The 27,298-nt window shown below is 34.4% G+C and overlaps 3 protein-coding genes across 4 annotated transcripts in view; 1 reads left to right on the top strand and 2 right to left on the bottom strand.

Annotated features, from left to right (window-relative positions):
• Window positions 1–27,298, top strand: part of LOC142546923 (protein LNK2-like) — a 98,932-nt gene that overhangs the window by 19,864 nt on the left and 51,770 nt on the right. The window lies entirely within an intron of this gene.
• Window positions 83–16,412, bottom strand: LOC142546921 (DNA gyrase subunit A, chloroplastic/mitochondrial-like). The gene is made up of 27 exons (XM_075654900.1): window positions 15,863–16,412; window positions 14,799–14,868; window positions 14,594–14,659; window positions 14,094–14,195; window positions 13,544–13,588; window positions 13,378–13,476; window positions 13,170–13,256; window positions 12,143–12,213; window positions 11,501–11,609; window positions 11,323–11,385; window positions 10,386–10,451; window positions 10,133–10,221; window positions 8,623–8,671; window positions 7,576–7,662; window positions 7,229–7,322; window positions 5,815–5,885; window positions 5,636–5,725; window positions 4,810–4,935; window positions 4,571–4,728; window positions 3,218–3,299; window positions 2,961–3,125; window positions 2,788–2,889; window positions 2,434–2,567; window positions 1,545–1,665; window positions 1,308–1,362; window positions 1,131–1,230; window positions 83–332 (listed from the first exon to the last, which is right to left on the bottom strand). Exons 1-27 carry the CDS (start codon window positions 16,267–16,269, stop codon window positions 227–229), a joined length of 2,814 nt encoding a protein of 937 aa, XP_075511015.1. The 5' UTR covers window positions 16,270–16,412; the 3' UTR covers window positions 83–226.
• On the bottom strand, window positions 17,278–26,417 carry LOC142546920 (sphingoid long-chain bases kinase 1-like). 2 transcript variants are annotated; one of them, XM_075654898.1, is made up of 9 exons: window positions 26,244–26,417; window positions 24,035–24,556; window positions 23,587–23,949; window positions 21,924–22,017; window positions 21,801–21,838; window positions 20,825–20,971; window positions 19,726–19,825; window positions 18,117–19,051; window positions 17,278–17,799 (listed from the first exon to the last, which is right to left on the bottom strand). In XM_075654898.1, exons 2-9 carry the CDS (start codon window positions 24,449–24,451, stop codon window positions 17,650–17,652), a joined length of 2,244 nt encoding a protein of 747 aa, XP_075511013.1. In that variant the 5' UTR covers window positions 24,452–24,556; window positions 26,244–26,417; the 3' UTR covers window positions 17,278–17,649. The 2 variants fall into 2 exon arrangements, with proteins under 2 accessions (XP_075511013.1, XP_075511014.1); XM_075654899.1 differs by lacking the exon at window positions 26,244–26,417 and adding an exon at window positions 25,406–25,427.

Raw genomic sequence — 27,298 nt, 5'->3', positions numbered from 1 at the left:
AGAACACGTCGCAACAGGACAAAAGGCAAAGGAAACGGGAGCAGAAGTATCCCGTTTCCTTTTAACTTGAAGTATAATAACGGACAGAAAACTTCTACTAAGTTATATAACGAGAGGGCACATGGCAAAATACTACAAGAAAGAAGGTATTTACAGAGTCTACATACCATCATAACTAGCCAAAGTACGAGAAAAAGAACTTACAAATTTCCATCAAATCAGCGTCTTACGCTTCGGCGGCCAGAACTTCCTCAGACTCTGCTTCTGCTGCAGATATTAAGGAAGCTGATTGAATTTTTCCAGCATGCTCGAGGCGCATCAGTATCACTCCTCTGGAAAAGAAACAAGAGAAAAGAAAGGGAAGGTGACAAAAGTCAGAAAATGAGAGCTAAATAATCAACGCCACACCTCCATCAACTCTAAGCTATCTGAATTACAGTTGCGAATAGCCACAAAGGCGCATACTTTCTTATTTCATCCTAAACTCCGCGCCACTACAAAAATTTACTCGATTGTGCAAGGAGAAATCAAGTAAATAAATTAACAGATTTCTGTGACATCATCTTCGTATTACTAAAAGAGTATGCCCAGGTTCTATTTTTCAGGAAAAGAAGGCGTGGGTGGGAGCACGACCGCTCTCAGATTTCTCTTCCACCATACAAACGTACAACAAAGATTGGGTATTATGTTTAGTTGTTATTTGGTGAAAACATTTCATTTTTCAATCAAGAATGCAGATTTTGAACTTTCTCTCAAAGAAGATTGGTACAATTTTTACATGAGCACTTAAAAAAGACTGCTTTTATGTTAACTAGACCTTGATCATGTCTATCTCGATTTAAACCGGGTTGAGTTTTTACCAGACCGGTTTAAATGAGCTGGGATCAATTCTAACAAGTAGCTTGGCACGACCGGGCCCTTGAAAAGAAATCACTATGATACTAAATTACATTTACTAGAAATGGACAACGAAGGGCTATAGAATCTGGTTTCCACCTACCCAAACATACAGAATTGAACACGCGTCATTCCAAAAGCACATAGGAAAACATGACGATTTTTTCATGAGAATCACTACAGTTAAGAGGTGTCCTAAACAATAGAAAATTAGGAAAAGGAAATCATCATACCTTGCATATCGAGACTGAATGGAGATGTCCCGAACCTTGATCCTGTTCACAGTTCCACTTTGGCTGACCAACACAACTTGTTCATCACTTTCTCCATCTTCTGCTCGGAATTCATTCATGTTACTTATATATTCCATTGTTGAATAGAACAATATACCAAGTTGCAGAACACATTACCTCCTATAGAGAACCCAACCACAAAAACGGCAGCCAGACGATCTTCAGATGAGAACTGCGCCATCACAGCATGCAATGAGCATGTAGCTACAGAATTAACTGATCTTTATAGTATGGACTGTGTATCATTGTTGCTCAAGTTAATTGTTCTCTCTCCAAAGAAGGAAATAAATCGACTGTTCACTTGTTCGGTTCCATAATCTTCTTTATTTATCAGCCAATGAGAAGGAAACCTACCTTGTAACCTATCAGACCAACTCTATTCAACGGTGACATCCTAAAGCTACTAAGAGCAACTCTCTTGCCAAAGCCACTTTCAGATATGAACAGCAGCCACGGACCACTTAGGCTCCTACCACTGACCAAATAAACCAAGAAACAGTTGGCAAATTTATATATGCAAAAGAAAAGATTGTAAATCTTTAATTAATAAATAAAAAGCATGAAGCAACAAGTAAAGTCTAATCTCATATCGAAGACGAATAAAAACAATATCATTAGGTATACAGCGAGTTAAAATCTGAGTGAGAATTTATGGGATGGAAGCATTGAAGCTTGTGCATTAAACACTATCAGAAAAAAACCATGTGCTGCAAGATTCTGAATTTCTAGTGGCAACAATAACTCATGACAGTCAAAACTCTGAGATCAAACTAGAAGACTTAAGGAAAGCTATAGCGTATCGATCACATTTCCCAAGTGGACAAAGTACCATGAATCAACAGTAACCATGTCACCAATTCAACTGTCAATCTACTGTAATAAACCAACACTCATATGAGTGTTCTGTATTGGAAGTTTATGAAAATAGTTCGATTTTGTTTCCACGAGTTTAAATCTATCCCTAGTATAGCATTAGGCTAATGTACAAAGAGATATACTCGACTGGAGACAAAACATGTAATATTGAGCAGCAAGCCAGCAAAGATAGATAAAGTTCACCAGCACAGCTGCACTTCTTGTTATTTACCATATAAATCATACATGGCAACAAAAAAGAATACACTTAAAAACTACAACCAACCACACTAAATAAAACATTAGATGCTTTTTCAACAAATTTGTCATATATATGTTGCTCTTCAATGGTGAAGTGTCATTTTCAAAATGAAGATTGAGAAATTACCGGGTCTTCTGCATTTCCGAGTTTTCCAACTTTTTGCCCAAAGAAGCTGGAATCAGGTCCATGCTTGCCATTTTATCCCCTTGTTTGAGTCTCATGGCAACTGCACCTCTTGTGTTCCTTCCAAGCGCTCTAAGCTAAAAATAAACCATGCCAATATTGGAAACAGATTAAGACAGATTGAATAGTTTGATGTAACACACAATCAGCTGTCACAGATGATATTAAATCATATAACTAGAGCTAACAGATGGTATTGACTGCAAAAACAGGAAATGTGTTTACAACTCCAGTTCCAATATTTATCCCCATATGGCATCAGGACAATAGTTTAGATGAGTATTATTATAAACTTACATTCTCACAAGCACTCATAATCACCATTCCATTCCGAGAGGCCATGGCTACAAAACCATTATTTGTACAACACCTCACCCATTTCAATTCATCACCAGGAACCTGAAATTTCCAAGTTAAGTCTCAGATCTAAAAAATATCAAAACATCCAAGCAACAAGGACATGGGCAAACCAGTTGAATTGCTATGATTCCGGTCGATCTTATTGATGAGAAGTAATTCAAAGAAACTTTCTTGATATATCCGTTCATGGTTAGCATCATAAGGTACTGGTCTCCTTCAAATTCACTCACAGGAATGATGGAAGTTATTCTCTCGCCATCAGATAAGGACAAGATCTGGATTCAGAGCAAAATATTAACCACAAAAATTATAGTAGTATGAGAAGGTATAAAAACGAACTAAAAGATCAAACAGAGAAAGGCAATACCTGGACCAGTGGTGTGCCAGCAGCAGCTCTGTTGCATTCAGGAATTCTATAGGCACGAGCTGAGTACACTATTCCTTTATTGCTGAGGAAATTTAAAACACCGGTCTCTATAAGTAAAGTTAGACACATCATAACACAACCAGGTTACACCTCTGGAATAAAAGTAAAACTCAGACAGACAAATACAAAAACTGACACAGACGTTATAGTGAAATCTGAAGATTAGAACCAATAAGGTAGCGGCGGTATTTATCAATTACAAAAAAATCACAAGAGATAAAGTTGTCTTCTTATATACGATACCATTCTAATAGAGATTTATGAAGAATACTCTATAATTCCACATTTGCTAACAAAAAACAACAAATATATAGCCCTGGCCATGGGTTTTTTTCCCAATCAAATTTTATTGCTTCCATAATCTGAATTATTGTAAATTGTTGAATCTCTGTACCAGACCTGCAATCAAGGGATTGGGGATCTTATTTTCTAAATTAGAAATTCTACGCATTTCCCTTTTTCCAGGTAAGGTTGTAACTTTTTAAATCTAAGTTATCATCATTTTGTGGATCAAACGACGCAACGAAGATGATTCATTTTCTTCAATCTTCTTTCACATCATAACCTTAAGCTCACTTCTTCTGGCGATATTGATTTTGATCATTTTAATATGAATTAAAATTGAAAGGGAGCCATAGAAGCCCAAGAGTATTATGTAGATAACCTACTTAAGATCGATCTTCCATACGTACACCAATTTGGAAGGGTATGCAAAAGGAAAATATCAGACATTTTATCCTCCTAAGTCTACATGGTTTACTTGCAGACCCGTAAAGCTGACGATGCAACACGACAGTACATATATTCTCAACAGCATTCTTGAGTCACTATATTTTCATTTCTAACCACTAAAATCAATAGACAATCCTTTTGGTAGGCTTTTCGATCATCAATTAACATCTATGTACAATGATACATCTAGAGAAGTAAGAAGTTGTATATAATTTCCAAGACATGCAAAAGATATCTTGATTGGCAAAAATGTCGTATATATTGTGTTGCTACTTCAGAGTGGCAATACTTTACATTTGCGATGCAGGATGCATGAGGATGTGTGTGTTATCTGGGAAGGTGGTAAAGAAACTCAACAATTTCCAAATGATTCCAGATTTCATGAAATTATGCTGAATTTCCTTCACGAAACAAGTTCTAGATGGGTGAATTTCCAACACAAGACAAGTTTCCGAGGTTAAAAATCATACATTAAGCAAGCAAAGTTGAAGAAAAATTAATAAAAAACAAATATCTACTCATAAAAAACAGAACTAATAGCTAGAAAATCGATGCAAATACCTGAAGTACAAAACATGATCATGGGTATGACAAACAATGAAGTCAGTCATCGTGTCATTTACTCTCAGTTTCCCGACTGATTTCCCAATAGTCCCACGGTTTTGGAGATTAAAAGTATCAGGCCTCATTCTTTTTAGATAACCTTTTTCGCTGAGGGCCTGAAAGTGGAACCAGGAAGCTCTGGAAGCACAGACAAATGGACATTTTTATCATGAAAAAGAACAAAGCAGGTGAAGTACCAGTAGCATTTCTTCATTTGGGATGACATCAATATCTTCAACTTGGCCACTGTAACTGTCCTCCAGCATTGATCGCCTTGGAGTAGAAAATTTGTTCTTTATTTCAATAGCTTCTTCTTCTATCAACTAAGCAAGAAACATGAATAACTAGATAAAATGGGCATTCACTAACTTTAAAGTTGAGCCAAGAATGACACGAAGTGGAACTGTCAGCACTCAAAAAATGCATATATGGATTAAACAATTAAGACAATTACAAATGCATACATGGATTAAACAATTAAGACAATTACAAATAAATGAAGACAAGGAAAAAAGCAGTGTGTAGAAAGAGTGAAAAATATATTTCTTGAACATATTTTATGTGAAGTAATGAACACCTATTTATGCAAAATAACAAATAGATAATCCCTAAGACTCAAAAATTACTAATATTCTCCTACCAAACTTAAAAGATTTGACTACCCTATTAAATAATATCAGAATATTTTATTTACACGACTTTATCATAATCTACACAGGCTTTAGCATACCGAGGAAATCAATTTCACTGGATATTTACTAGGTCAAATTGACAACAAAAAAATCATCAAACTGAACTTGTTCTAGAAGATGGATAACAATTGTTAAGCAGTGAACTTCCGCACTCCAACATACAATAAGCTGGATGCAACATTAAAAAGAAGAAAAAGCGGGAAAAGAAAAATGTAAGCAAAACGCTTCAAAATAAATCCCTTCAATCACTTGACATAAACTTATAAACATGACCATGGAATTGGTGCTTGCAACGATACAATTTCACTTGAATAATATATTAGAAAACAACCTTTAGCATTTGTCTTTTACTTGAGAGAAGTTCGTGTAGCTTGGCAATTTGTTCAGTCAAAGACTTCCCCTCATCAACAAACTTATTTTTCTGCAGAACATCATTGAGAAAGCAGTCAATTTTAGACAAATACCATACAAACATGTGGAAAATAAAGGAATCACAAGATACTGAAGCACCTCAAGAAATGTTAGCCTTCGAAGGCTGATATCTAAAATTGATTCTGCTTGCTTGTCAGTCAAGTTGAACTCTGCAACAAAATAATTTTTTTCTAAACTATAAAGCAACAGATATTTCAGCCATAACAAATTTTCTAACATCCAATAGAATTAAATAGTCCCTCATATGTTATCCAGTCAATTTAAGTACAGAAACACATACAAAGAACAAATGAAACTATGAGAATACCGAAAACATGAACAAAGCAATCCTAAATCCAAACCGACCACTTTGCGTTTTCTTCCCAAGTTTATTTTCAGATAGCCAATAGCTAGCTTGTGTCAGACTCAGAACTTCTTAGCTACAAGAGGCTGAAATGGTGCTTTAACGCATCTAGCTGACCCCAACTATGAAAAGTCAAACTCCTCATAGCTCAATCTACAAACATACAATTCACAGATGTCTCCCAAAGGGGATCCCAATCTTATGCCACCTATCAAGTAATATGAGAGGAAAGAGAAATTTGCACAGATCCTAGTAGTTCAGCTGGCTGTCTAGGACTAGAAAGAGGTATCTCCTAGCAATAGACTCTCAAGTAGCGAAACAAAAGATTAACCAACAAAGCATTCGCTAACTAACATAAAATAGTTTACTGATACTCTTATCCTTCATTCTTTCTTATAGTAAGATTTAAGAAAGCCTCCATTTTCTGTTATCATCAATAGAGGCTTCAGTAAGTAGGTTTCCAGGTCCACATCTTTCAACATCACTGAGGTTTCCAGGCACTTCAATATTTAAAAAATATAGTTTTACCTTCAAAATTTGAGCCATCATAAAAAAAACAAAACACATGCGAAATGTCTTCCAAAGAATATAAAAAATGAGGAGGGCGTGTAGTACTAAGGTATTAAACATGACTCAGCATATCAACGAAAATGTTGAAAACAAAATGGCTTGTTTATTCGATTTATTAATATATAAAAAATATAGTTTTTACCTTCTGAATTTGACCCATCATAAAAAAACAAAACTCGCGCGAAATGTCTTCCAAAGAACATAAAAAATGAGATGGGCATACCAAGGTGAAAATATTGGAACTTGTAGAATCGGAAACAAAATGGCTTGTTTATTTGATTTATTAATATTTTAAAAAACAGTTTTACCTTCAGAATTTGAGCCATCATAAAAGAAACAAACACATGGGAAATGTCTTCCAAAGAATATAACAAATGAGGTGGACATGTAGTACTAAGGTATTAAACATAACTCAGCGCTCCTAAAATCACTCTATCAACGAAAATGTTGAAACTTATAGAATCGGAAACAAAATGGTTTGTTTATTCAATTTCCTTTTCTTCTGTTGTATTTGGAAGACAAAGAACTTACAAAATAAAAAGTTTTACAAAGCAACAAGTTAGAGACAAAGTGACTTGCCTTTTTGTAAATGATCAGATGCTAATACGTGGGTTGGTGCATTTCTGATTAGGTTGATGACTTTGTCCAGATTATCAAGTCCTGTTATGATACCCTTTGTTCCCACACCAAACAGAAATGTATATCAGCAACATAAATGACAAAACAATTGTGTGGTAATGATAAATATCAGAAGACAATATACCTGTTCCATTCATTACTAAAGAATCAGGTGACAACATAAATCTCTTAAGACATGACAATACAAGGAGTCATAAGCTCTATCACACTCACTTTTGCACAATTCAGAAAATGGATCAGGTTGTTAATTAGAAATACAATTGAACTTCGAATATGTTAGCCCGTACCTCAACAATATGATAACGATCTTGTGCTTGTGAGAGCTTAAATTTAGCACGCCTTTCAACCACAGAACATCTAAAATCCAAAAATGCCTGTATGAACAAAAAACCATTTATGCAAAAATATTTTCAGACATTAACTTTAACCTAGTGCTAAATGCGGTGAGAGGAAGAGAAAATATGTATGCGTGGGAAATGGCATTGTGTGCCAAGTATAAGAGACATCACACAAATTCAGAACCACCAGAGCTCGAGATTATGAATATAGATTGGTAGGAAAACATGAACTGACACTCCAATCCACACATCTGAATTCCTAAACTTTTGTGCCTACATAAGCATTTTAGTGCTTCTTTTCTAGCAATAATGAATTAAAAAAATTTAAAATTTAAACCATGGAAAGAAAACAACGTGATCAAATGCACAAAGAGATAAATAGCAGCAAGTCAACGAAAGAAATATATGTTGCAGAGGGACAGTCGGAATCTGTTCATACATAGAAAGATAATGCACTCATCAATCAATCCCCATAAAGAAAGGAAATTAGAGAGACAATGTATTAACCATATTGATTTATTAAAGCTACCAGAGGCCATAAGTAAACCCTCATTCTTGAGTTAGTTTTCAACAATTTTGCTTTACTAGACAATTCTTCCCACTCAGTGGACACTGATCTTGCATTCTAATTTAATGCTTTGTAATGCTTTTATTTTTCTTGTTAGTGTTTTAACTTTTAACTTTTGATCAACAAAACATCATCTTGATTACTAAACAGTAGTGTGAAATAAAAAAGAACACGCATACAATATTTCAATCAATCAGAGTCCTTAAATTTCTGATGGTTGCAAGTCAGTCGCACTTTTTGAATTCACCATCCAAGATACTGAATCAATATCTTAATATATGAGGTTCATACTAAGAACTCAGTTTTCGAAGATCAGTCGATATCTAAATGAATGCAGAAAAATAACTGAACACCTGATTCAAATATCGATTGAATGCTCATAAACATCCACAAACATATCAAAGTATATTGAAATGAGTGCATGTAACCTGAAGTAATTCCTTTAAACCCATCAGTTTTGGTTGACCATTGAGAATTCTGAGATTAAGAAATCGCCAAGGGTAAATACAGAAGAAACATATTTGACGTAAGTGGCAAATGGGCAATCTAAACGAATAGGACTAATAGATCATAAAGGAGGAAAAAACTGTGTACCATTTTGATTCAAACAATACAAATTTGAAGAAAAACAGAAAATAAATGTGAATAATATTAAACAATGACATAAAATAACATCAATAAAGGGAACATATTCCCCACGGGATTTCCACAAATAAAGCAAGGATGTCATCACCATTGCAAGGAATGACTCAATGTCTTTCTGCAAAATATATAGCTCTAACAAGAGATTGAAAGACGCTATTAGTAACATGTAATGGCCTTGACAACATCCCTTTTTAAAAGGAAAACTTCTCCCAGTTTCTGTTCCAAACTGAAGGTTCGTTTGCCTCAACCTATTTTTCTGCTAAAAAAGTAAAAAAGAAGAGAGAAAATTTGCATCCCCTTTTTCTAAAATTCATCAGATCAAATCATTCCCACCTTACAATCTAACATTTCTCACACAACCTTTTTTTTTTTTTTTTTTTGCATTTCAACAGTTTCCATAATATTTCAAAAAGAAAAGTAACAAAAACCAAAAAAAATATACCAGTAAGACTTTATATATCTCCATTCAATAATACTATAAAATGCCCTCATGGATAATATTATCTCATGGTGTTCTCTCCATCTGGGTTCAATTTCCCATAACTCTGAACATGAAAATGAATCTGTTTATGAACTTTTTCTATATATAGGAAACAATATTATATTAAACAAAAGATATTAATTACAAAAAGCAGACCAAAGGTCTTAGTTTATGAACTAAGACCTAAAAAGGTATCAAGCCAGAAGAAGATGTAGTATCCAGTTTGTGTCAGGGGTCACTAGGTAGTTTATGCATCCTCACCCAAAACTTGTACTTTTTAAAATACAAGTTGAACTTGAGAAGTGGCTTTCTAATGTTAATAGTTAAACAGTAAGATGTATGACCTAATGCCATGTCAGACTTGAAATAGCAAGTGTCATTTATGATTACCAATAATTAAAATTAAAAATTGTAAGACATATATCCTCAGTGACCACCATAAAACCTTAGGAGGATATGTCAAGAATAAAACTGAAATCATTTCTGAAGAATGAATAACATTGACATTGTACAAAATAACAAAGACAGCAGGCAAGATCCTTAGTTAAGCAATCATCAAGCTTTGTGACGAGTAGAACACAATATCTTGAACCTTTGTGACACAAACATAAATTACATGATGTAGGTTGCCAGTGTAAACTGACTACAGCTAGCAGACAAAGCTCCAATTAGTATCAATAAACTAAAGGAACAGTGGACACTAGAGTTCAACATCTCTCTTTGTTTGTAAACGCTTAAACAGATAAATTTGCATTGATATAAATGATGTATCTAGAGCAAAAATCTGTAAATCTACTTTGTTAAATACTTACCCCACCATGTTGCAGCTAAATGTAGATTGCAGAGCTGTTTGACGATAAAGATTATTCAAGACAATGGATGGATCTGATCCCCTCTTAAGCTGGAAATTTGGGGAAACAAAGCAAAAACAATTCAAGGACGGACAGAGTTAAACCCCAAATCCTCAAATATCAAAAGGATTATAACCGAAGATTGAGAATGCATATACTAGTATCTTCAACAGATAGACAATAATACATTATAACATAAAAAAACAAGAACTACCTCAATGACTATGCGCATTCCAGATCGATCACTTTCATCCCGTATGTCACTTATTCCTTCCAAAACCTAAAAAACACTCATAACTTCAACACAAATTATCAACAAAATATTTTGAATGGTAGCAAGAAGCTAAAAGATGAACAAAAAATAACGGGACACTTCAGTGAGCCAGCTTGAACTACCCGACAGCAATGCACCAAAACAACCAGTTTTGACTCCAGTAGTCCTAGCACCGCATGTATAAGTATAGTAATAGGTTGCTTTGTTTGGAAGGAACAACCTTTGATACTTACTATTCAAACTTAGGATACTTTGAAGATTTAAATGTTTTTCTCTCCGTGAAGGTAAGCAAAATACGGACCCCGACAAAGCCCAATCATAAACACACATTTGACCAGCTTATACAAATGTCTATCCCCAGTTACAATTAAAGGTTATCATGAAACCTGGAGTACCAGTATTTGTCAGATTCTAAAAAAAACAAAAGTATCAGTGACATACCATATTTATATATCTATCACCCAACACTCCGACAAAATAATACAAATATTTCTGAAGTTTGACTTAGATGGAAGACAGCTCATGGAAATTGATAACAAAAACATCCATGAAAAACAAATAGAAGCATCAACCAGGATACATCCAGATATCAAATCTGAAGCCAATTTCACAAGTTAAAAGGCATTAGCCAAAAGATAATAATTAACAGCAATCATTAAAGGTCCAAGTAAATCTAATATGATGATGACCTACTCACCTACAACACCATCAGTGTGGTAATTATAATATAACTCATATTACATGCATCTATTTAGACATACATATAATCATGTCTGTACATGTTCAGGAAAGACGAGGCAATACAATTAGGATGGAAATAACAAAAGGCAGAACTTAAAATCTTTGGAAAAGACAACCAAGCATAGTAATTACAAACCTTATTCTCCACAAGTTCCGCAATTCTCTCAACAAGAGATGCTTTGTTAGTCTGATATGGAACCTGTTTCATACATGAAACGAATTCATGATTGACATAGTGCCATTTAACTAAAATTCCAATTAAAATTGGGAAAAATAGAAGTATTGTATAATTAATATTGAACTGGTAAAGAAACCTCTTTTATTATAATTGCTGAACGTTTGGTTTTGGAATCAATTAATTCAACATCAGTCTTCCCTCTGATTACGACACGACCTCGTCCAGTTCGATATGCCTCTAAAATGCTTGACAAAATGAATAAGATATAAAAAAGCTAACCATGTTGTGAATCAAGAGGAATAAATTAAGGACTAAAAGGAAATGATGTATTGAGGAATGGTTGGAGCGGAACATAAGTATATTCAACAATATAGCGGAGTCTATAGACGAGGCTGGGGAGAAGATCAAATTCAGGGTTGCTAGTTGGACGAGAAAGTTGGCGGAGTTTAATCATTTATCTATCACAGATCTCGTGAGAGATTGGAAATTTCTATGTTATTGACGAGAGTGCAGTAGTTTTTTTCTTTCTTAAGGCAAAAGAAACATTAATAATAATTCGATACAATAAAATATCATCTTATCCTAGGGATGCCAGATCAAGCTAAGTTCATCTTCTTTACATATTCCGTCACAGTTTTATTTTTATTGAATATAAGAAGAAAGTCTATAAAGATGGACGATAGCATGGTTTATGTGTTTCTTAAAATGCACATGTTATGTACAAACAACTTGTTTTGCACTCAGTTTCAATGAAGAGAGGAGGGTTATAATAACTTACCCTAGATTTCCCATTATTATTCCTCCAGTTGGGAAATCAGGTCCCGGCATGTACTCTAGCAATTCTTGCAACTGTAATGCCACACATGCATGAGATACAAAATAAAAGTCGAGACCAATATCTACACAATGTTTAACAGTCTTTTTTTTTAACACAATGTTTAACAGTCAGGCTTATAATCATAATATTTAATTCAAAATAGATTATAGCCATATAAAGATACTGAAAAAACTGATGGAATAAACAATATCATGGCATGAAATGCATCGATCCAATTCTCAACACGGACAATTAAGTCAAAAAAGTATTTTTACTCATGCATGTATGATGTTCACAGAACGTAGTCAAGAATCGAGCTTAGAGAGGAAAGAGAAAGTTTATGGTTAGTAAGAATTGTCATAGAGAGAATTTCATCGCTTCGTAAATGTCAATAGACGAAACAGATTGGGCACCACTAAAAGTTGCAGACAATTTGGGAAATAAAAGTAAACTCTATTGGTATGATAACACTGTAGAAGCCTTTGCATCAATGAAACATCTTTATGTAGTACTGAGTAGTACATAATTCTTGTTCTTTTCCCTCAGTTTCTTTACATTTTATGCTGCTATGGAGGGCACAGGATAATGTGACTTATGCAGTACAGTACATATAAACACTACATTATCAACTTTAATTTCATAATCAGATTGCCCCCTGTAGAAAGAAAAGTACTACATAGATTTTCATTTTTATAAATTTTTGGGAGGATCCCCGTGGTCAAAGCTATAATGTGAGAAGATTACACCAGACAGGACGGTATGATTCAACAGATTTTGCAGGGCCGAGATATTAACCTTTTCAGACTATAAGGAGAAAAACGCAAGACTAGATGTTTATAGTCGCTTAAAGAGCTCACTAAAAAATAATGTAGGAACCACACATATGGAATAGGAAGGGCCACATTAAAAGTTCAAAAATTAATTTAAAATTTCTATATAAAAAAATGACAAGTAAATCTGAAGATATGAATTTGACATAAAATGTTACCGTTGCTTCAGGATTGTGAATCAAGACAGACAGTGCATCTACAAGCTCCTCAAGATTATGTGGTGGGATATTCGTTGCCATTCCTACCTGTGGGAAAAAAACATAAGAAGTTAAACAATGATGATGAAATAAGAAACTCCAAATCGACCATCTGGATCATTAGAAGTAATAAAAATGATAATAAAAGTATAAGAGGTTAAAATCATACTGCAATCCCAGAAGCACCATTCAGCAACAAGTGGGGTATACGTGCAGGAAGCAAAGATGGTTCTTTTTGCGAGTTGTCAAAATTTGGAACAAAATCGACCTACAGCATATGAAAACGTTGTTCAAGATTGCAAAAACTAAAATGCAATTCAAAATAGGGCACTGACAGTATCTTGTTCCAGGTCCACCAAAAGCATAGCCTCCGTAAGTGCCTGAGGAAATAACCATGAAATATGAATGCCCATCAAATACAAAAAAACAGTTCAAGGACATCAGTAACAAAAAAGGAAAACAATGAATTTCAAGGAGGATCCAACGCAGAATGTACGTGACAGAGGTAAGATGATAAATTTCGCACATGAATAACCCAGGCTAAAGAACAATGAAATATGAATGCCCATTAAATACAAAAAAAACCGCTTAAAGACGTCAGTACCAAACAAGAAAAACAATGAATTTCAAAGAGGATCCAACACAAAATGTACGTGACAAAGGTAAGATGATAAATTTTTGCACATGAATAACCCAGACTGCAGAAGCTTTAAGCAAAGGGGAAACTTTATATTCAGCAAGTTTACCTTTCACTGGTGACAAACTACATTAATGACATATTGAGACAAGGCAGTATTCAATGTTTGGCATCACTCCTCAACCAAGCTTTAAAAGGCATCAGCGCCAAATATCAACACTTAAATAGACGAGAAAATAAATCCATACCTCCAGTCTGCACTCAGTATAACGCATTGCAGCAGGAGGATCGGCATCAATTGATCCAAAATTTCCATGCCCGCGAATGAGTGGGAAACGCAAGGAAAAATCCTAGAAAGTACAGATTATAGTGTAAATGAAATCAGTGAAAAAATAAAAAAATATACTCAATAAGGTAAAATTATTATGAGACACAAATCAGCATTGTGTCCTTGAAATTCATTTATGGTCTAATTACATAATCACTACAATCTAAATAATTTCAGGTGAGAATTCCCACAGCACTATAGTACCAGAACGATAAGAGTAGCATAGTTTATGTTATCCGCAAGTTACTATAGTTTACCATTTTGAAACAAAGACATTAGTATAACTGTTTAATTCTTGGATGATGAGATTATCAGCTACGAATCGATGAAATATCAAGATTTACGGTGACTCTGTCCTCTTTGCAGGTTTCAACAATTTGTCATGCGATTTCAAATTAATTGATCAGATAGATATGGTACCTGAGCCATTCGAACCAATGAATCATAGACGGCATTGTCTCCATGAGGATGGAACTTACCAAGAACCTGCAGTTGAATAAAAAAGAACATTCCAATAGGAATACTATTATGTGAGAGTGGTTCAAACAAAATGAGGCACGGAAAAGAATATAGGGGAAAACTTCCAATAACATGAGAAATGAACTATTTTGAAATGAAACACAACCTCACCAACAACTCTTGCACACTTCTTGTGAGGTTTCTTTGATGAAAGACCTAATTCATGCATTGCATATCTGTTCAAATAATAAGTAGAGACCTTTTAACTCCAGTAAGAATGCAAGTTTCAGCATAGAGTGCATAAATTATCATAGAGCAGTTGATAAACAGCTTTCAACATGCGTAAAACCACAGCTAATAGGCATTATACACAAGAAAATCCAAAATAAGCATTGAACCACTTTAGCAATTAACAAATGCACAAGCAACACAGATATATGTCACAATTACGCTCAGGAAGCTTTGATATTCTAATGATGGAAAGTTAATTTAAAGATGTTCTGAGTGGTAGTAGGACTCCTAGCAAGCAAGTTCCTTTTTTCCTGCTCCGGCAGTTACAGGTGCTGAACTTCGAAAAATTTTCTTCTCTGTTCTTATGTAATTATTTCAACAAAAATTAGTTGGAATTTTTTTTTCCTTCATTTTTTTACTTTTTTTGCACACACAATTACCATGGACCATGATAGATCAACTTCCATGATAATTATATATGCCGCACTAAAAGGATGTTCTCTATTTGCAAAAGCATCTATAAAACGAGGTGTCATGTTTTTGACAGTCACTATCCTTTCAAGATGATGGACTCGTTAGCATTGAGTTGAAGTTAAATGGACTTCTAATTATTTCCTTTATTGATACTTGTGAATGGTGCATAAGAACGTAGTGCAAAAATTAAACTAAAATTTAATTATCCTATCCCGCTAAGCAACCAAAATTATAACTTTTTGTACTCCACAAGTCACACTACTACACTCAGTAAAGCTCCAAGCTTCAAGCCAACAATAGAAAAATACATACAATAGCATCAACAAACAATTATTTTTAGTATAATTAAGCCAACTGCAGGCTAATCAACTGCTTTATGTCGTTACAGACCAAGCGATTTTCACCACCCCAACACCTACAACATAAGTCTAACATCATCCTCGCCATTTTCTTCTACAGTCATTATTTTCCGCACATTGCTGTAAAATATTGCACATATCATTACAATGTAACAATGAGACTAACAATATTCTCCTGTGGACGGGTTTCAAACCATCTCTCACATCAGGCAAAGCCCGACCTAAAAGCACCGACATCGCGTAAGCCATGTAAGCTTCCGTGGCCTCCTTGTGCAGCTCAGAGACGACTACTCTCCCCTCTCTTCCGCCCCCATTTCCTTCGTCTCTCTGCCTCACAGCCAACAATCCACCATTGCCTTCCTCGCGCTCATCATCCCTCCGCCTCGAAGCGGAAGCCTTCACGGCAAAGAACCTCCGCCTGTCCTTGGAGACAAACTGGGTCCTACCCGGAAGAGGAAACCGGGTGGGGCCGGCAAGGAACGCTAACTGGCGGTGAGAAGCGCGGAACAAACGAAATCCAGTAGCGAAAGCCATGGGAAACTGGGGTCGAGTTTGGATACAATGCGCATTCATGCCATGAAGAAGATTGAGCAGAATATGAGGTTTTGCTGTCTGAATTAGTAAGCAAGTGTAGCGTTATGTCATGTAAAACCCTAAAGTTCGGGGTTTGGGTTTTGCAGAGGTTGTTGCCCGCCAAGTTCTCGACTATGTTCTAGCTCACGTGAGTTGCACGTGTCTGCCGTTTAAAATTTTTTTTCCCTTTTAATTTATATACTCATTTATTATTATTTATTTATATTTACTTAGGACCGAAAAATCGACTTGAAAACTATATTTACGAACTCTGAACTTCTAATTTTTCTAATAGTAGGTCTCTTATGAGACGGTTTCACGAATTTTTATCCGTGAGACGGATCAATCCTACAGATATTCACACTAAAAAGTAATACTCTTGGCATAAAAAGTAATATTTTTTCATGGATGACCTAAATAAGATATTCATCTCACAAAATACGACCAGTGAGACTGTCTCACACAAATTTTTATCTTTTTCTAAATGTAATTATAAATACACCACAAACATCTTTTTTATTTATGAAAAACCAATTAAATAAAATATCTCCTCATATAAAAAATTTTGAATTCGAATATGATCTCCGTCTTTATTCTTATAATTATATCGACAATAATCATCAAAATATAAAAAAATTGATTTAACAAGATTTGCTGGTAAGCTAAACTATATAGAAAAAATATCCCTCGATATATAGATGACTTGAATTATTACCCTATTTCTCACTTTCCACTGCTTGTGAAAACAATGTTTTTGAGTCTTCGGAAAAATACACTCTCTTTTCTTGACTAAATTTTGTGATAGAATAGTTATCTGATTCCAAGATTTACTCATTTTCCCCAGCCCGAAAATCAAATTTTAGATTTGCACCAGGCTTCCACTTCGAAGCAATATCTCATGTGTTTAGGCATTAACAAAGTTTACTTCACATAATGAAATTTGGAAACAAGAGAATATCAGAAATTAGAGGACAAGAGTTCTGCAAATTGAAAATTTGACATACAAAATCCAGATATCAGAGAGCACTACATTGCACGCAAAGCCATATTGCAATTGGACGTACTACTGAATGTATGGCCATGATACAAGGAATAATTCCGTGGCTCGAACTAAGACCCAACTCATGAAAACCAACTCCTCTACCGTCGAGCAAGTTGGATTAGTCATATGATACACATAAAACATTCGAAGATATGAAGAAAGAATGAAGCTACAAAGATGCTGACAAAATTTACAACACACAAACTTGGTCACAAACTAGACTTGGGAATTAATTATCTCAGTGAAATGCTGCCTCTATATATGCGCCATCATAAGTTTCCTGGAGCACTTGCAGCTAGCTGCACCATCCTTGGCTGAAAAAATAGAAAGATGAATGGCTACTTACTAGAACAAGGCGAGCGGCCAATAAGCCGGCATTGATCGGGAAGTAATGAACATATCGCTTGACCATTTACGGGGAATAGTTCACCATCAATTCCACAGCCATTGTGAGTGCGTTTTCCAGGTTTAACTTTCACCGATTTTACCTGAATTTGGTGAATATTTTTATCAGAAAAGTGGGTATACGATATATACTTGAGCTTAGAAGCAGCAATTAGTTTAATGATAATAATAGAATTTTTTTTTATCCTACATGGGCAAGAGATGTCTTAAAAAAATTCCTCAAAAGAAAGGAACATTTCTCAAGCAAAAAGGTTTTGAATAACAATTCCAAAACTATAAGGTAATGTGTAAATAATTGTCTCCAGCTTAGCAAATGAAGCTGTGTTTCTTTATTTATATTTTATTTTCAATACATAAATACGCATATTGGAGGAAGGAATGGTCGGATAGACAGCTTTACCTTGATATATTCAACATATGGTAATGAAATGTGCTTGCCCCTTTGTAAATTCAAGAGGAATCTCAACAGCCTCAATCGTCCACTTCCACGAACCAATAGCAAATCCAACGTGTTGTCATCATGCTCTGCCTTGGGGGCCACCACCTGAGAACTCAAACTTTGAACAGTTTTACACGAGTGATTGCACACCAGCACACCTAGAAATTGGCCTTTAGATTGCACCCAATTCTCTTCATCTTTTGGAAGCATTTCCTTCTTTTCATTAGCCACCAAATCTTCAGATGGTCTTGGGAATTCAATTGGATTTTCCACATTCCAGTTAGGCTCGGTGTCCCACCGAGGCTCCGCATCCCAAATCGGACCAGGATCGGATATTGTTGATGAGATATCCTCTCGATCATTAGTTACGGTATTTCCCCAAGAAGACATAGTGTTATCAGTTGTGATAGTTAATCCAGCCCATCCCTTGTCCGTTCTTGACTTGGACCTAGTCCTGGGCCAGTTTGGAGTCCCTGTATGTGGCATTTGCGGATGGATAACTTCTGGTTCAGCTGCTAAATTGCTTCTTCCAACTGATAGCCGTTTTGACTTTGGATCTATGGCACGCACATATTCCGATGGTTCACTGCTGCTACAGGTAGCATCTAAATCTCCTCCAGACATTCGACTTGGAGTCATTATTGAATCAATACTTGATAAGCTAGAGGCTCGAGGAAGGCCTTCCTTGCTTGATCTCCTCATAATATCGGTGTATAACTCTGACATGTCAATAATTTCCCGATCAGCTGAAATTTTGACCTCTCCAGATTCTCTTTGTGCTGGAAGATATTCCACCTCGTAACTGTACTTCGGCAAGCACAAAAATTTGAGAAAACCAGCCACAAAATAACGTAAAGGTCCAAATCGTTTCTGGTATTTATCAGAGAGCTCCAACACTGCAGCAAGAATCAATCTCACAATAAAAATTAATTTCCATGAAATTAAGTGTCATAAGGCATAACTGGAAAAATATTAGCATGCTACCGAATGAGCAAAAATTTATGTGATTGAATGCTGAAACACGAGGTGATTTAGATAGTACAAACAGTACCAGTTGTACCAGGATAATGTTAAAATTAGTTAAGTAACGACAGTAGCATTTGGCAGGTCCCACAAAGAAGACAACATAGACGAGGAAAGTAGCACCATTCTAAAAGATAAAAGTAGCTAAATTCATAAAAGGAATTGGACATTTGCATATGATGGTTCTCACAAGATTCACCAACCGTTTTTCGCAGATACAGTAACAACTCCATTTAGTGATCCTACAGTTTACAGTATGATGGCATAGGCAATTTGGCAAATTCTGGAAGTAGAAAATATTGCTAGACTTAGTATAGTAAAATATCCATCATATTAACAGGTTGACTAGCAAGAATGTATCAACAATTACCAGAGCATAAGAGTTGAGCATATCAGATTTCAGCACTCAAATGAAAGTAAAAGAACTATTGGCTTCAATGAAACAAACTTCAAAAAGTTAGCACAGACGGATGGAAAACAATGTCACCAACATCCCAATGAAAATCTGAAATTAAAATTAAACTCAAGCTTAGTGCAACTTGATTACCATCGCTAATAAAACCAAAATATGCAACTGTCATCCCAAAATGAATCTCTCCGTTGTGAATCCACTCCACAGCAAAAACATCAGTCGCGGTAAGACCTCCCTAAAACCAGCCAAAAAACATACATATGATCCAGTATTCTGTGGAAAAGTTTCTTATTTATATTCATTTATTCTGAGTGATTAACCAATAATAAACACCACAAATCATGAATTGGTCACAAATTGTGCATACATTTTTGAGTAATAAGAAATCACGACGATATTCCTTCTCCATGTATCTACAGTTCTTTCTCGATGACATGGAATGGACAAATTCTATGCATGTGCCCCTAAATAAACACTCTCAGCCTAATCATGTAGTCACCTAAAAAAACTTCAATCCAACAACAATATCCAAAACAACCCTCTAAGATGATCAAGCTCCTCGTTAACTATGATCAAAATGTACAAAACCAGCACTTTAAATATGCGGTTCAATTAACTAAATCAGAAAACTGAAACCTTTTTTTGGGAAAATCCAGGTCATCGATGTTCACAAGAAGTCATTAACTTATTTGATGACTAGATCGATACAGATTTAGCATCATAAAAGTTTTTGGCCTGCACACTCAAACTTTTAGTCCTGAGTAGATTTTATGTGTGATCTTGCATGTGAAAATGTACCTTGCGACTCAGCATTAGAGTGAGTTCAATAGAATAACCTATTCCGGGTATTTGGTACAAAATATTAATGGTCCAAGATAAACACCTTGTGTTGTAAAAAGATGAAGTGCACTCAGGCCTAGCTGTCAAACACACCTTTCATCCCTGACATCCTAAGGAAACAAGAGATGAGACTACCTCAAAGGATACTGTTGCTGAAAACTGAATGTCCTCCTGAATGTTAATCTATATATGTAGCAAGCTCAATAACAAATCAAAATATCATTAATAATCACAAATGTGTTTCACCATGTGATCTACGCTGGGACATTGTGTATCATGGCCACCATAAGATCCAACAGCGATCAATGCCCTCGGCATATATCACTATAAGTACCATATAAAGGGCAACATTTAGAGGGTTTAAATTTTTTAAAAAAAATAAAAAAACAAGTACCTTAACTATAGCAATTGCCGCAGATATCGGATCTCTAACCCCTAGGACAGTCCAGACCAAGGAATTATCAGAGCCAGCAGGTATGATTCCAATAGGAACTGAAATGCCTTCTTTTTGGTTGTCTCTACTCAGTAAACCATTCAAAACCTGCATTAAGGAAACACATACAAAAATTATGAAACACAAAGCTAGCCTCTTCAAAAATTGTAATACTATTAAGACCAGAATCCATTTCTTCGTGTGAGCAACAAAAAATTATTACAGCTTTCAGAAGTGTAAGGTGTAAAGTTCAAACTAAACAAAGACATGAAAGAAACAGTCAAAGAATATCATAAGAAAAGAAACAATAATGGCTTTGATCATCTACTAGTTTTTTATCTCACAGAAATTGCTAGTCACCTAGTTAATAATATTTTAAAAGACTATAGACAACAGTAACCACAAAACTGCTGAAAGTCAACAGCGGAAACACAGAAAAACAAGGTTAGAGACCCCTAGACAGGAAATGAAATTTCAAAGGATTTAGAATACAGCCACATCCACTTGTCACAACTGTCTGAGAACTTGGAAGTGCCAACTTTTTGTGAACTCGTAAAGACAACAGATGATATCAGTAGGAGAGTAATCCTCCAAACATTATAATTTGCAGGAAACCATCTTAGGTACAATAGTAATGCTCTAGGTCAGAAAACAAGCATTCATACCAATAATAATCTGATCAACCAAATTGGCCAGAATATCACAAAACCTCCTAATAAAATTAGTATGAAAACCACCTCAATAAAGATTATGAATTCCAGTCTAGAAATTCAGATTGTTCCTTCGTCAATATAAAAAATATTGCACACCAACAATCATAACGCAAAATGCACAGCCTTGGAATCAAAAAATTCCGATGACTGAGAAAATATAATTTATCTGTCGAAAGTATTCCCTTCCTAAGAAAAACAGAAAAGATAAAAGGAATTGAGAAAACCTCATTTACAATTCCATCCCCTCCGACGCATATAATACCTGAAATGAAAAAAAACATTGACCTAGCAGTCTGATAGATCAATGCAACTGGATCGAAATTGGTTATAAAGTAGAATGGAAGTACCATCAGGACATGTACTGAAATCAACACTGGCTGCGAGTTTCTTAGCATGACCAGCAGATGTTGTGTTAACAACCTCTAACTCAAATCCTGCAAGCTGTAAATTAGCAAGGTAAGAAGACTTTAATTACCTATCCACCTCCTGATAAGTGTGACCATTTCAACCATTTAATGTATAAATTATAAACCTACTGAATCATAATTTTCATGAATTAATCCAGTTTTACATTGAAAAAACACTTTATTTTGATGCATATGTAGGACGCAAGGTCGAAGGAAACATCAACGTCAAACTTGGAATGCCCTAAAAATTAAAAACTAGCACACCAACAATTTGTAAAATGGTGTTTGGGAAAGCTTATAAGCTCTCAAAAACTGTTTGGTAAAAAAAGTATAAAATAGTTTATAAGATTGAAAAATAAGCTCATAGACAACTTATAAGCTGTTTTAAAAAAAGATTATTTATCCTAACTTGTATTTTCATACCTAAATCATCCCCACGACTTTTATGATATCTAAAATCGTAAAATATATTATGAAAATAGATTTCATGGCTAGGATATTAAAAATATTAACAGTAATAGAACTTAGAAAAAAAGTAATATTTATAATGATTATAATGGCAATAATATTTATTAACTATTATGCTAACTATAGTAATAATAATAACATAAGTAGTAATGATAATAATAATAATAATAAAATTTTATTTTAATATATAAAAATATACAAAATAATTATTTGAATTATATTCATAATATGGCGTCAGTTTTTGTAATTATCATAATAAAAACATCTTATAATAACAAACATTGATAATTTGATATCAAATCTTCAAATTTTAATATCTTATTTATCCAAACATCTTAGCAGCTTATTATTATAACAAAACCAAAAAACTTATAAACTCCTAAAACATCTTACAGGAGACCTTACTAGTTGTTCAAATAAGTTTAACCGAACAATGTAAGTATTCAAGGAATAACTATTTGCTCACTTAGTCAAAACGAAGTGATTCTTGGGGCGTAATGGTATTTAACAATAAGCCCACAAATAATACATTTATGACTTGACCTAGTGTGAGCAAAAAAAATTCTGATACAAATCAAGTTACGAGAATCGGAATTGAAGTACATCACAGGAATCGAAGAATTTTTGAAGACAAAGAAGAAACTGCAAAAAAATGATGGGAAAAAATAGTGATCAACATGGCAATGTGGATTGGAAATCATAAAGATTTTAAGAATGTTTCGATTTCAGATTTGATGAGAGATTGGGAGTATGTGTATCATTAAGAGATAATTGATATCATGTATTTTTTTATGACAGTGGACCACTAGTCCACTGATGTACTTTGTCTTAAATTATTATTAATAAAATATTGTTTCTTATAAAAAAAATTAAGGGAAAGGGAACAACTTTCTTGTATTTATTTACCAAAGCACTTAATATTAATGTTTAAAGTATTCTGATTTGAAATAAAATTAAAGGAATGTTAAAATTTATCGCTAAAGCACTCCATTATCTGGTCTTTCTTCTTCAATCCAATTAAATCTAAAGTACAAGTAAAAGTTAATAGATCTCAGAGTCTCCACATGCAATGCAGATCATAATAGCATTATCTACATCATGTTGCTTAATTAAAAAAATACCAAAAACAACTTACTTTAAATATGGGTTCGACCAGGCCATGAAATACTTTGCTTGAACGACCGCGCCCAGACCGAGGGTTTAAAATGACGAGCATTTTGGGTCGACTCTTACATCTTATGTATGACTCAGGAGGGAATTCATTGAAAAGTTGATCTGAACTCTGCTTCTTAGAAGCCAGAGGATGAGGCAAGCAATTCACAAAACACTGCTGATCTGCAAAAGCATTAACCCACTGAAGTGCATCCTCTGAGTTAGGAGCTAAAAAGCGATAGTCTTTTCGATTTCTCCCACTTTTGATAAAAAGGCCAACACGCGAACCCTTTCTTAACGGATAAGCATGCAAAGTAAAATGTCTAAGACCGACACAGTAAGATAGCTGCAAAATAAAATAGATATTACTTCCAAATCGGTTCAATTAGGATAAATTGAAGAAAATTAACAATGAACCGATATATGATTACCGAAACCAAATCTTCCAGAAGCAACATCTCCGAACCCCAAATCAATGCCTTGCTCGTCAGTTTAGCATCAACTGCATCTATGTCCTTTTTCTCTGATGCTTGCACCTCAGAATTTTTACTAGATCCCCTTTTGTCCAATGAAAGTTTCCCAGAAAACACTTCGTATCCCAATAAGTCAGATTGCTCATCCCCAATATCAATCTTGTGTTCCACCCTCTTAGCTTTGTTAGAATAATCATTGTTGAAGCCAATATCACCACTTGTGGCAGCCTTCCCTCTACTGCGTTTTTCTGGAAAGACAGCTGGGGATGTGTGATGTGCAGTTGAAATTTGGGAACAAAGCCCCAGACAACGAAGGGATTGTGAAGTTGTCAGTCTCAAAGAACCATTCTTAGATAGACTCCCATTCTTCTGCATGTTGACCTAGGGATGTTGGAGAAGGAGGAACATTTAACCACGCATATGTATAACTTTTTGACCAGAGATTCAGTTTCCAAAAAGAGAGCATGAGCATAAGTCCTCCTGCATTATTTGTCATGTACATTCACCATTATCAAAATACTCCAAATAAAAGTTAAATATTACCATTTTATACACAAATAAATTAAACTACCAATAAATTTGCGCGTCCATTATGTTCATCTCAGTATAAGACCTCCCGTGAAAATTATAATCTTAGTGAGATAATGTTAATCCTAAAAGTTTTCAAATATAAAACCAGGTTCCACTAAAAAAATTATAAAGAAGTTGAAAATCAGTCGAAATTGTTATATGCTAGGTACATGTTCTGAAGTAAAATCTTATAATTCAATAAGTAGTAAAATTAGCAGCTCTAGGTATCAATAACCATGTTCCTTCAAACAAAATAAATAAAATAATCATGTCTATGCACATTGAGGTGCTAATCAATCCGTAGAGTCTGTGACAGAACATAAAATTAAAGAGTATGCAGATATGGTAAGAAGTTCAACAATATGCTGCAAATAGGAATTCAATCGGCATCACAGAAGTATGCTATGTGAATATAAAGCAAAAAAATAAGAAAAAAATAATCGGTTCAAAAATACAATATTATTATGGGCTTCTTTTGAGTACTTTTAAAAAAGTAGTTTTCACATTTAGACAATAGTAAAAATCGGATCTTCTTATTTTTTCAGAAGATCGGAAATTGCATTTTTGGCTTCTACAAAAGCACTTAAAACAATCTACACACCAAAACAACATTTTGAATAGATAGCTTCTCTATCAAAATACATTCTTAAAAACTTCAGTACATATGTAAGAAATAACATCTACTCTTAGAACCAAGTTTGATACTGCAACCAAGAAACAAAAAATAATAATAATAACAGCCTAGTAAAGCAGTTTTACCAATTTTTCATGAACCAAATTATCATTGCAACTGAGGGAGTCAGAGGCCATGGTGGTGATTCACCCGCTCCTTCTAAGCTTACCCTTTGTCCGTTATTCATATATTATACACACACGTTTTAAAAAAGGGATTTTGGGCTCCACCAAACATTACAATTGAATTATAAACAGATACACCCCCAGATCCCTACTTCCCATACAGATGATGAAAGCATCCGTCAAACAGATGCATACAATAAGGTGCGCATGCATGAGCTGTAGTTTTCATTTCTTTCCAAGCTACTATCCAGTCCTCACGATTTTTCGGATATATGCTCAACCCTATTCTAATTTGGCACATTGACATTTGAAATGGAAACCATAAACTGGAGACTGCCGTTAAATTATATCAAAACAAAGTGAAAAGATGAAGACATTGGAGCAGTCTTCCTATGCTATAAGTATAGCCGATTACTTCCATCACACAGTGTTGACATAGCTGACAGCAAAATTTGAAACTCTAAAAAAATATCTAGCATTCACAAAAACTGGGCAGATAATTTTACAACAAAACCTAAAAATCCCTAGTTAATCATCCAGGAACGCATTAATCAAGCGTTCAAACAACCTAAATAAAGAAATAATATTGATCTCTAATTAACACAGCCAAAAAAAAGCAGCAGAAACCCGAAATTCAATATCCCAGGCTAAATTTAGCTCAATCCATCTCGAATACATTCCGATCACTAAGGAAAGGAGTAAAAATATTCCAAGAAAACCCAGAACCAAAAACCACAGCAGAAAATCTACACGCATATAAACGAAAACCCACGCATCGTGGAGTTGAGAAATCTCTTGCCTTTCTTGATTTCGCATACAATAAAGATTGTCTCCGGTGATTGGGGACTCGGCGATCGGTGCAAGTGGGGGAGGTGGGTGGGTGGTTTGGGGAAAAGAGGAATAACAAGGTGCGAACCATATACTGTTTTTTGCCTTTAATTTTTTAGCTTTCTTTATTTCTCCATTTTCTACACTCTCCTTTTTCCTTATTTCTTTATTCATTATTTTTATTTAATTAATAACTATTGTTTATTTATTCCTTTTTGTTTGTCATTGTTCTTGTTGGTACAATGATGCTCTTCCTAATTTTGATTGTGACTTTTTCATTTGGTTTTTATCGATAGCCGGTAGTTCCTATAAAAATAAATTTAGTTATATGTGAGACGATCTCACAAATTTTTATCTGTGAGACGGATCAATTCTACCGATATTCATAATAAAAAATAATACTCTTAGCATAAAACGTAATATTTTTTATGGATGACCCAAATAAAATATATGTCTCACAAAATACGATCCGTGAGTTTTTGTCATGAAAATAATATTTTAAATTTGACATGAGATTTCGAGCTTTTTCTCTTTACTCATAAATAACATCATATTTTTTTCTCGTATTTATAAATTTTAAAATAGAGTGTTTGATTTTTTAAAAAATATACGGATAAAATCATATTTATAATATGCTAATTTAATTGTTGTTATATTCCAAAATATCTGACATTAAATTTTTTATTTTCTTCATAAGTTAGTGCATGGACAAATGGTTGGGACGTCTAATTTAACACGCTTGGGTGGATTATTGACTATAGTATACTAAAGTAAATTTAATTGTTGTTTATCTTATAAAATCTTTGAACTTTTGTTCGAATTGATTGCTTTAATTTGATCGAATTAACTTGATTTGAAAGTGGATTTGAAATAACGCTAGTAAATTTTTTTCCAATCACTATTATATATGTCTAAAATAATTAAGAGTGAGTTTTTCGTGAGATGGTCTCACGAAAAACCTAATTCATATTTAAAGTGAACAATTATATTTTTAGCTTAGAAATTAATATTTTCATTAATATGGTC

This window comes from Primulina tabacum, chromosome 5 (assembly GCF_025594145.1).
Source record: "Primulina tabacum isolate GXHZ01 chromosome 5, ASM2559414v2, whole genome shotgun sequence".
Taxonomy (NCBI): Eukaryota; Viridiplantae; Streptophyta; class Magnoliopsida; order Lamiales; family Gesneriaceae; genus Primulina; species Primulina tabacum.
This window is presented reverse-complemented; position numbering and strand designations above follow the sequence as displayed.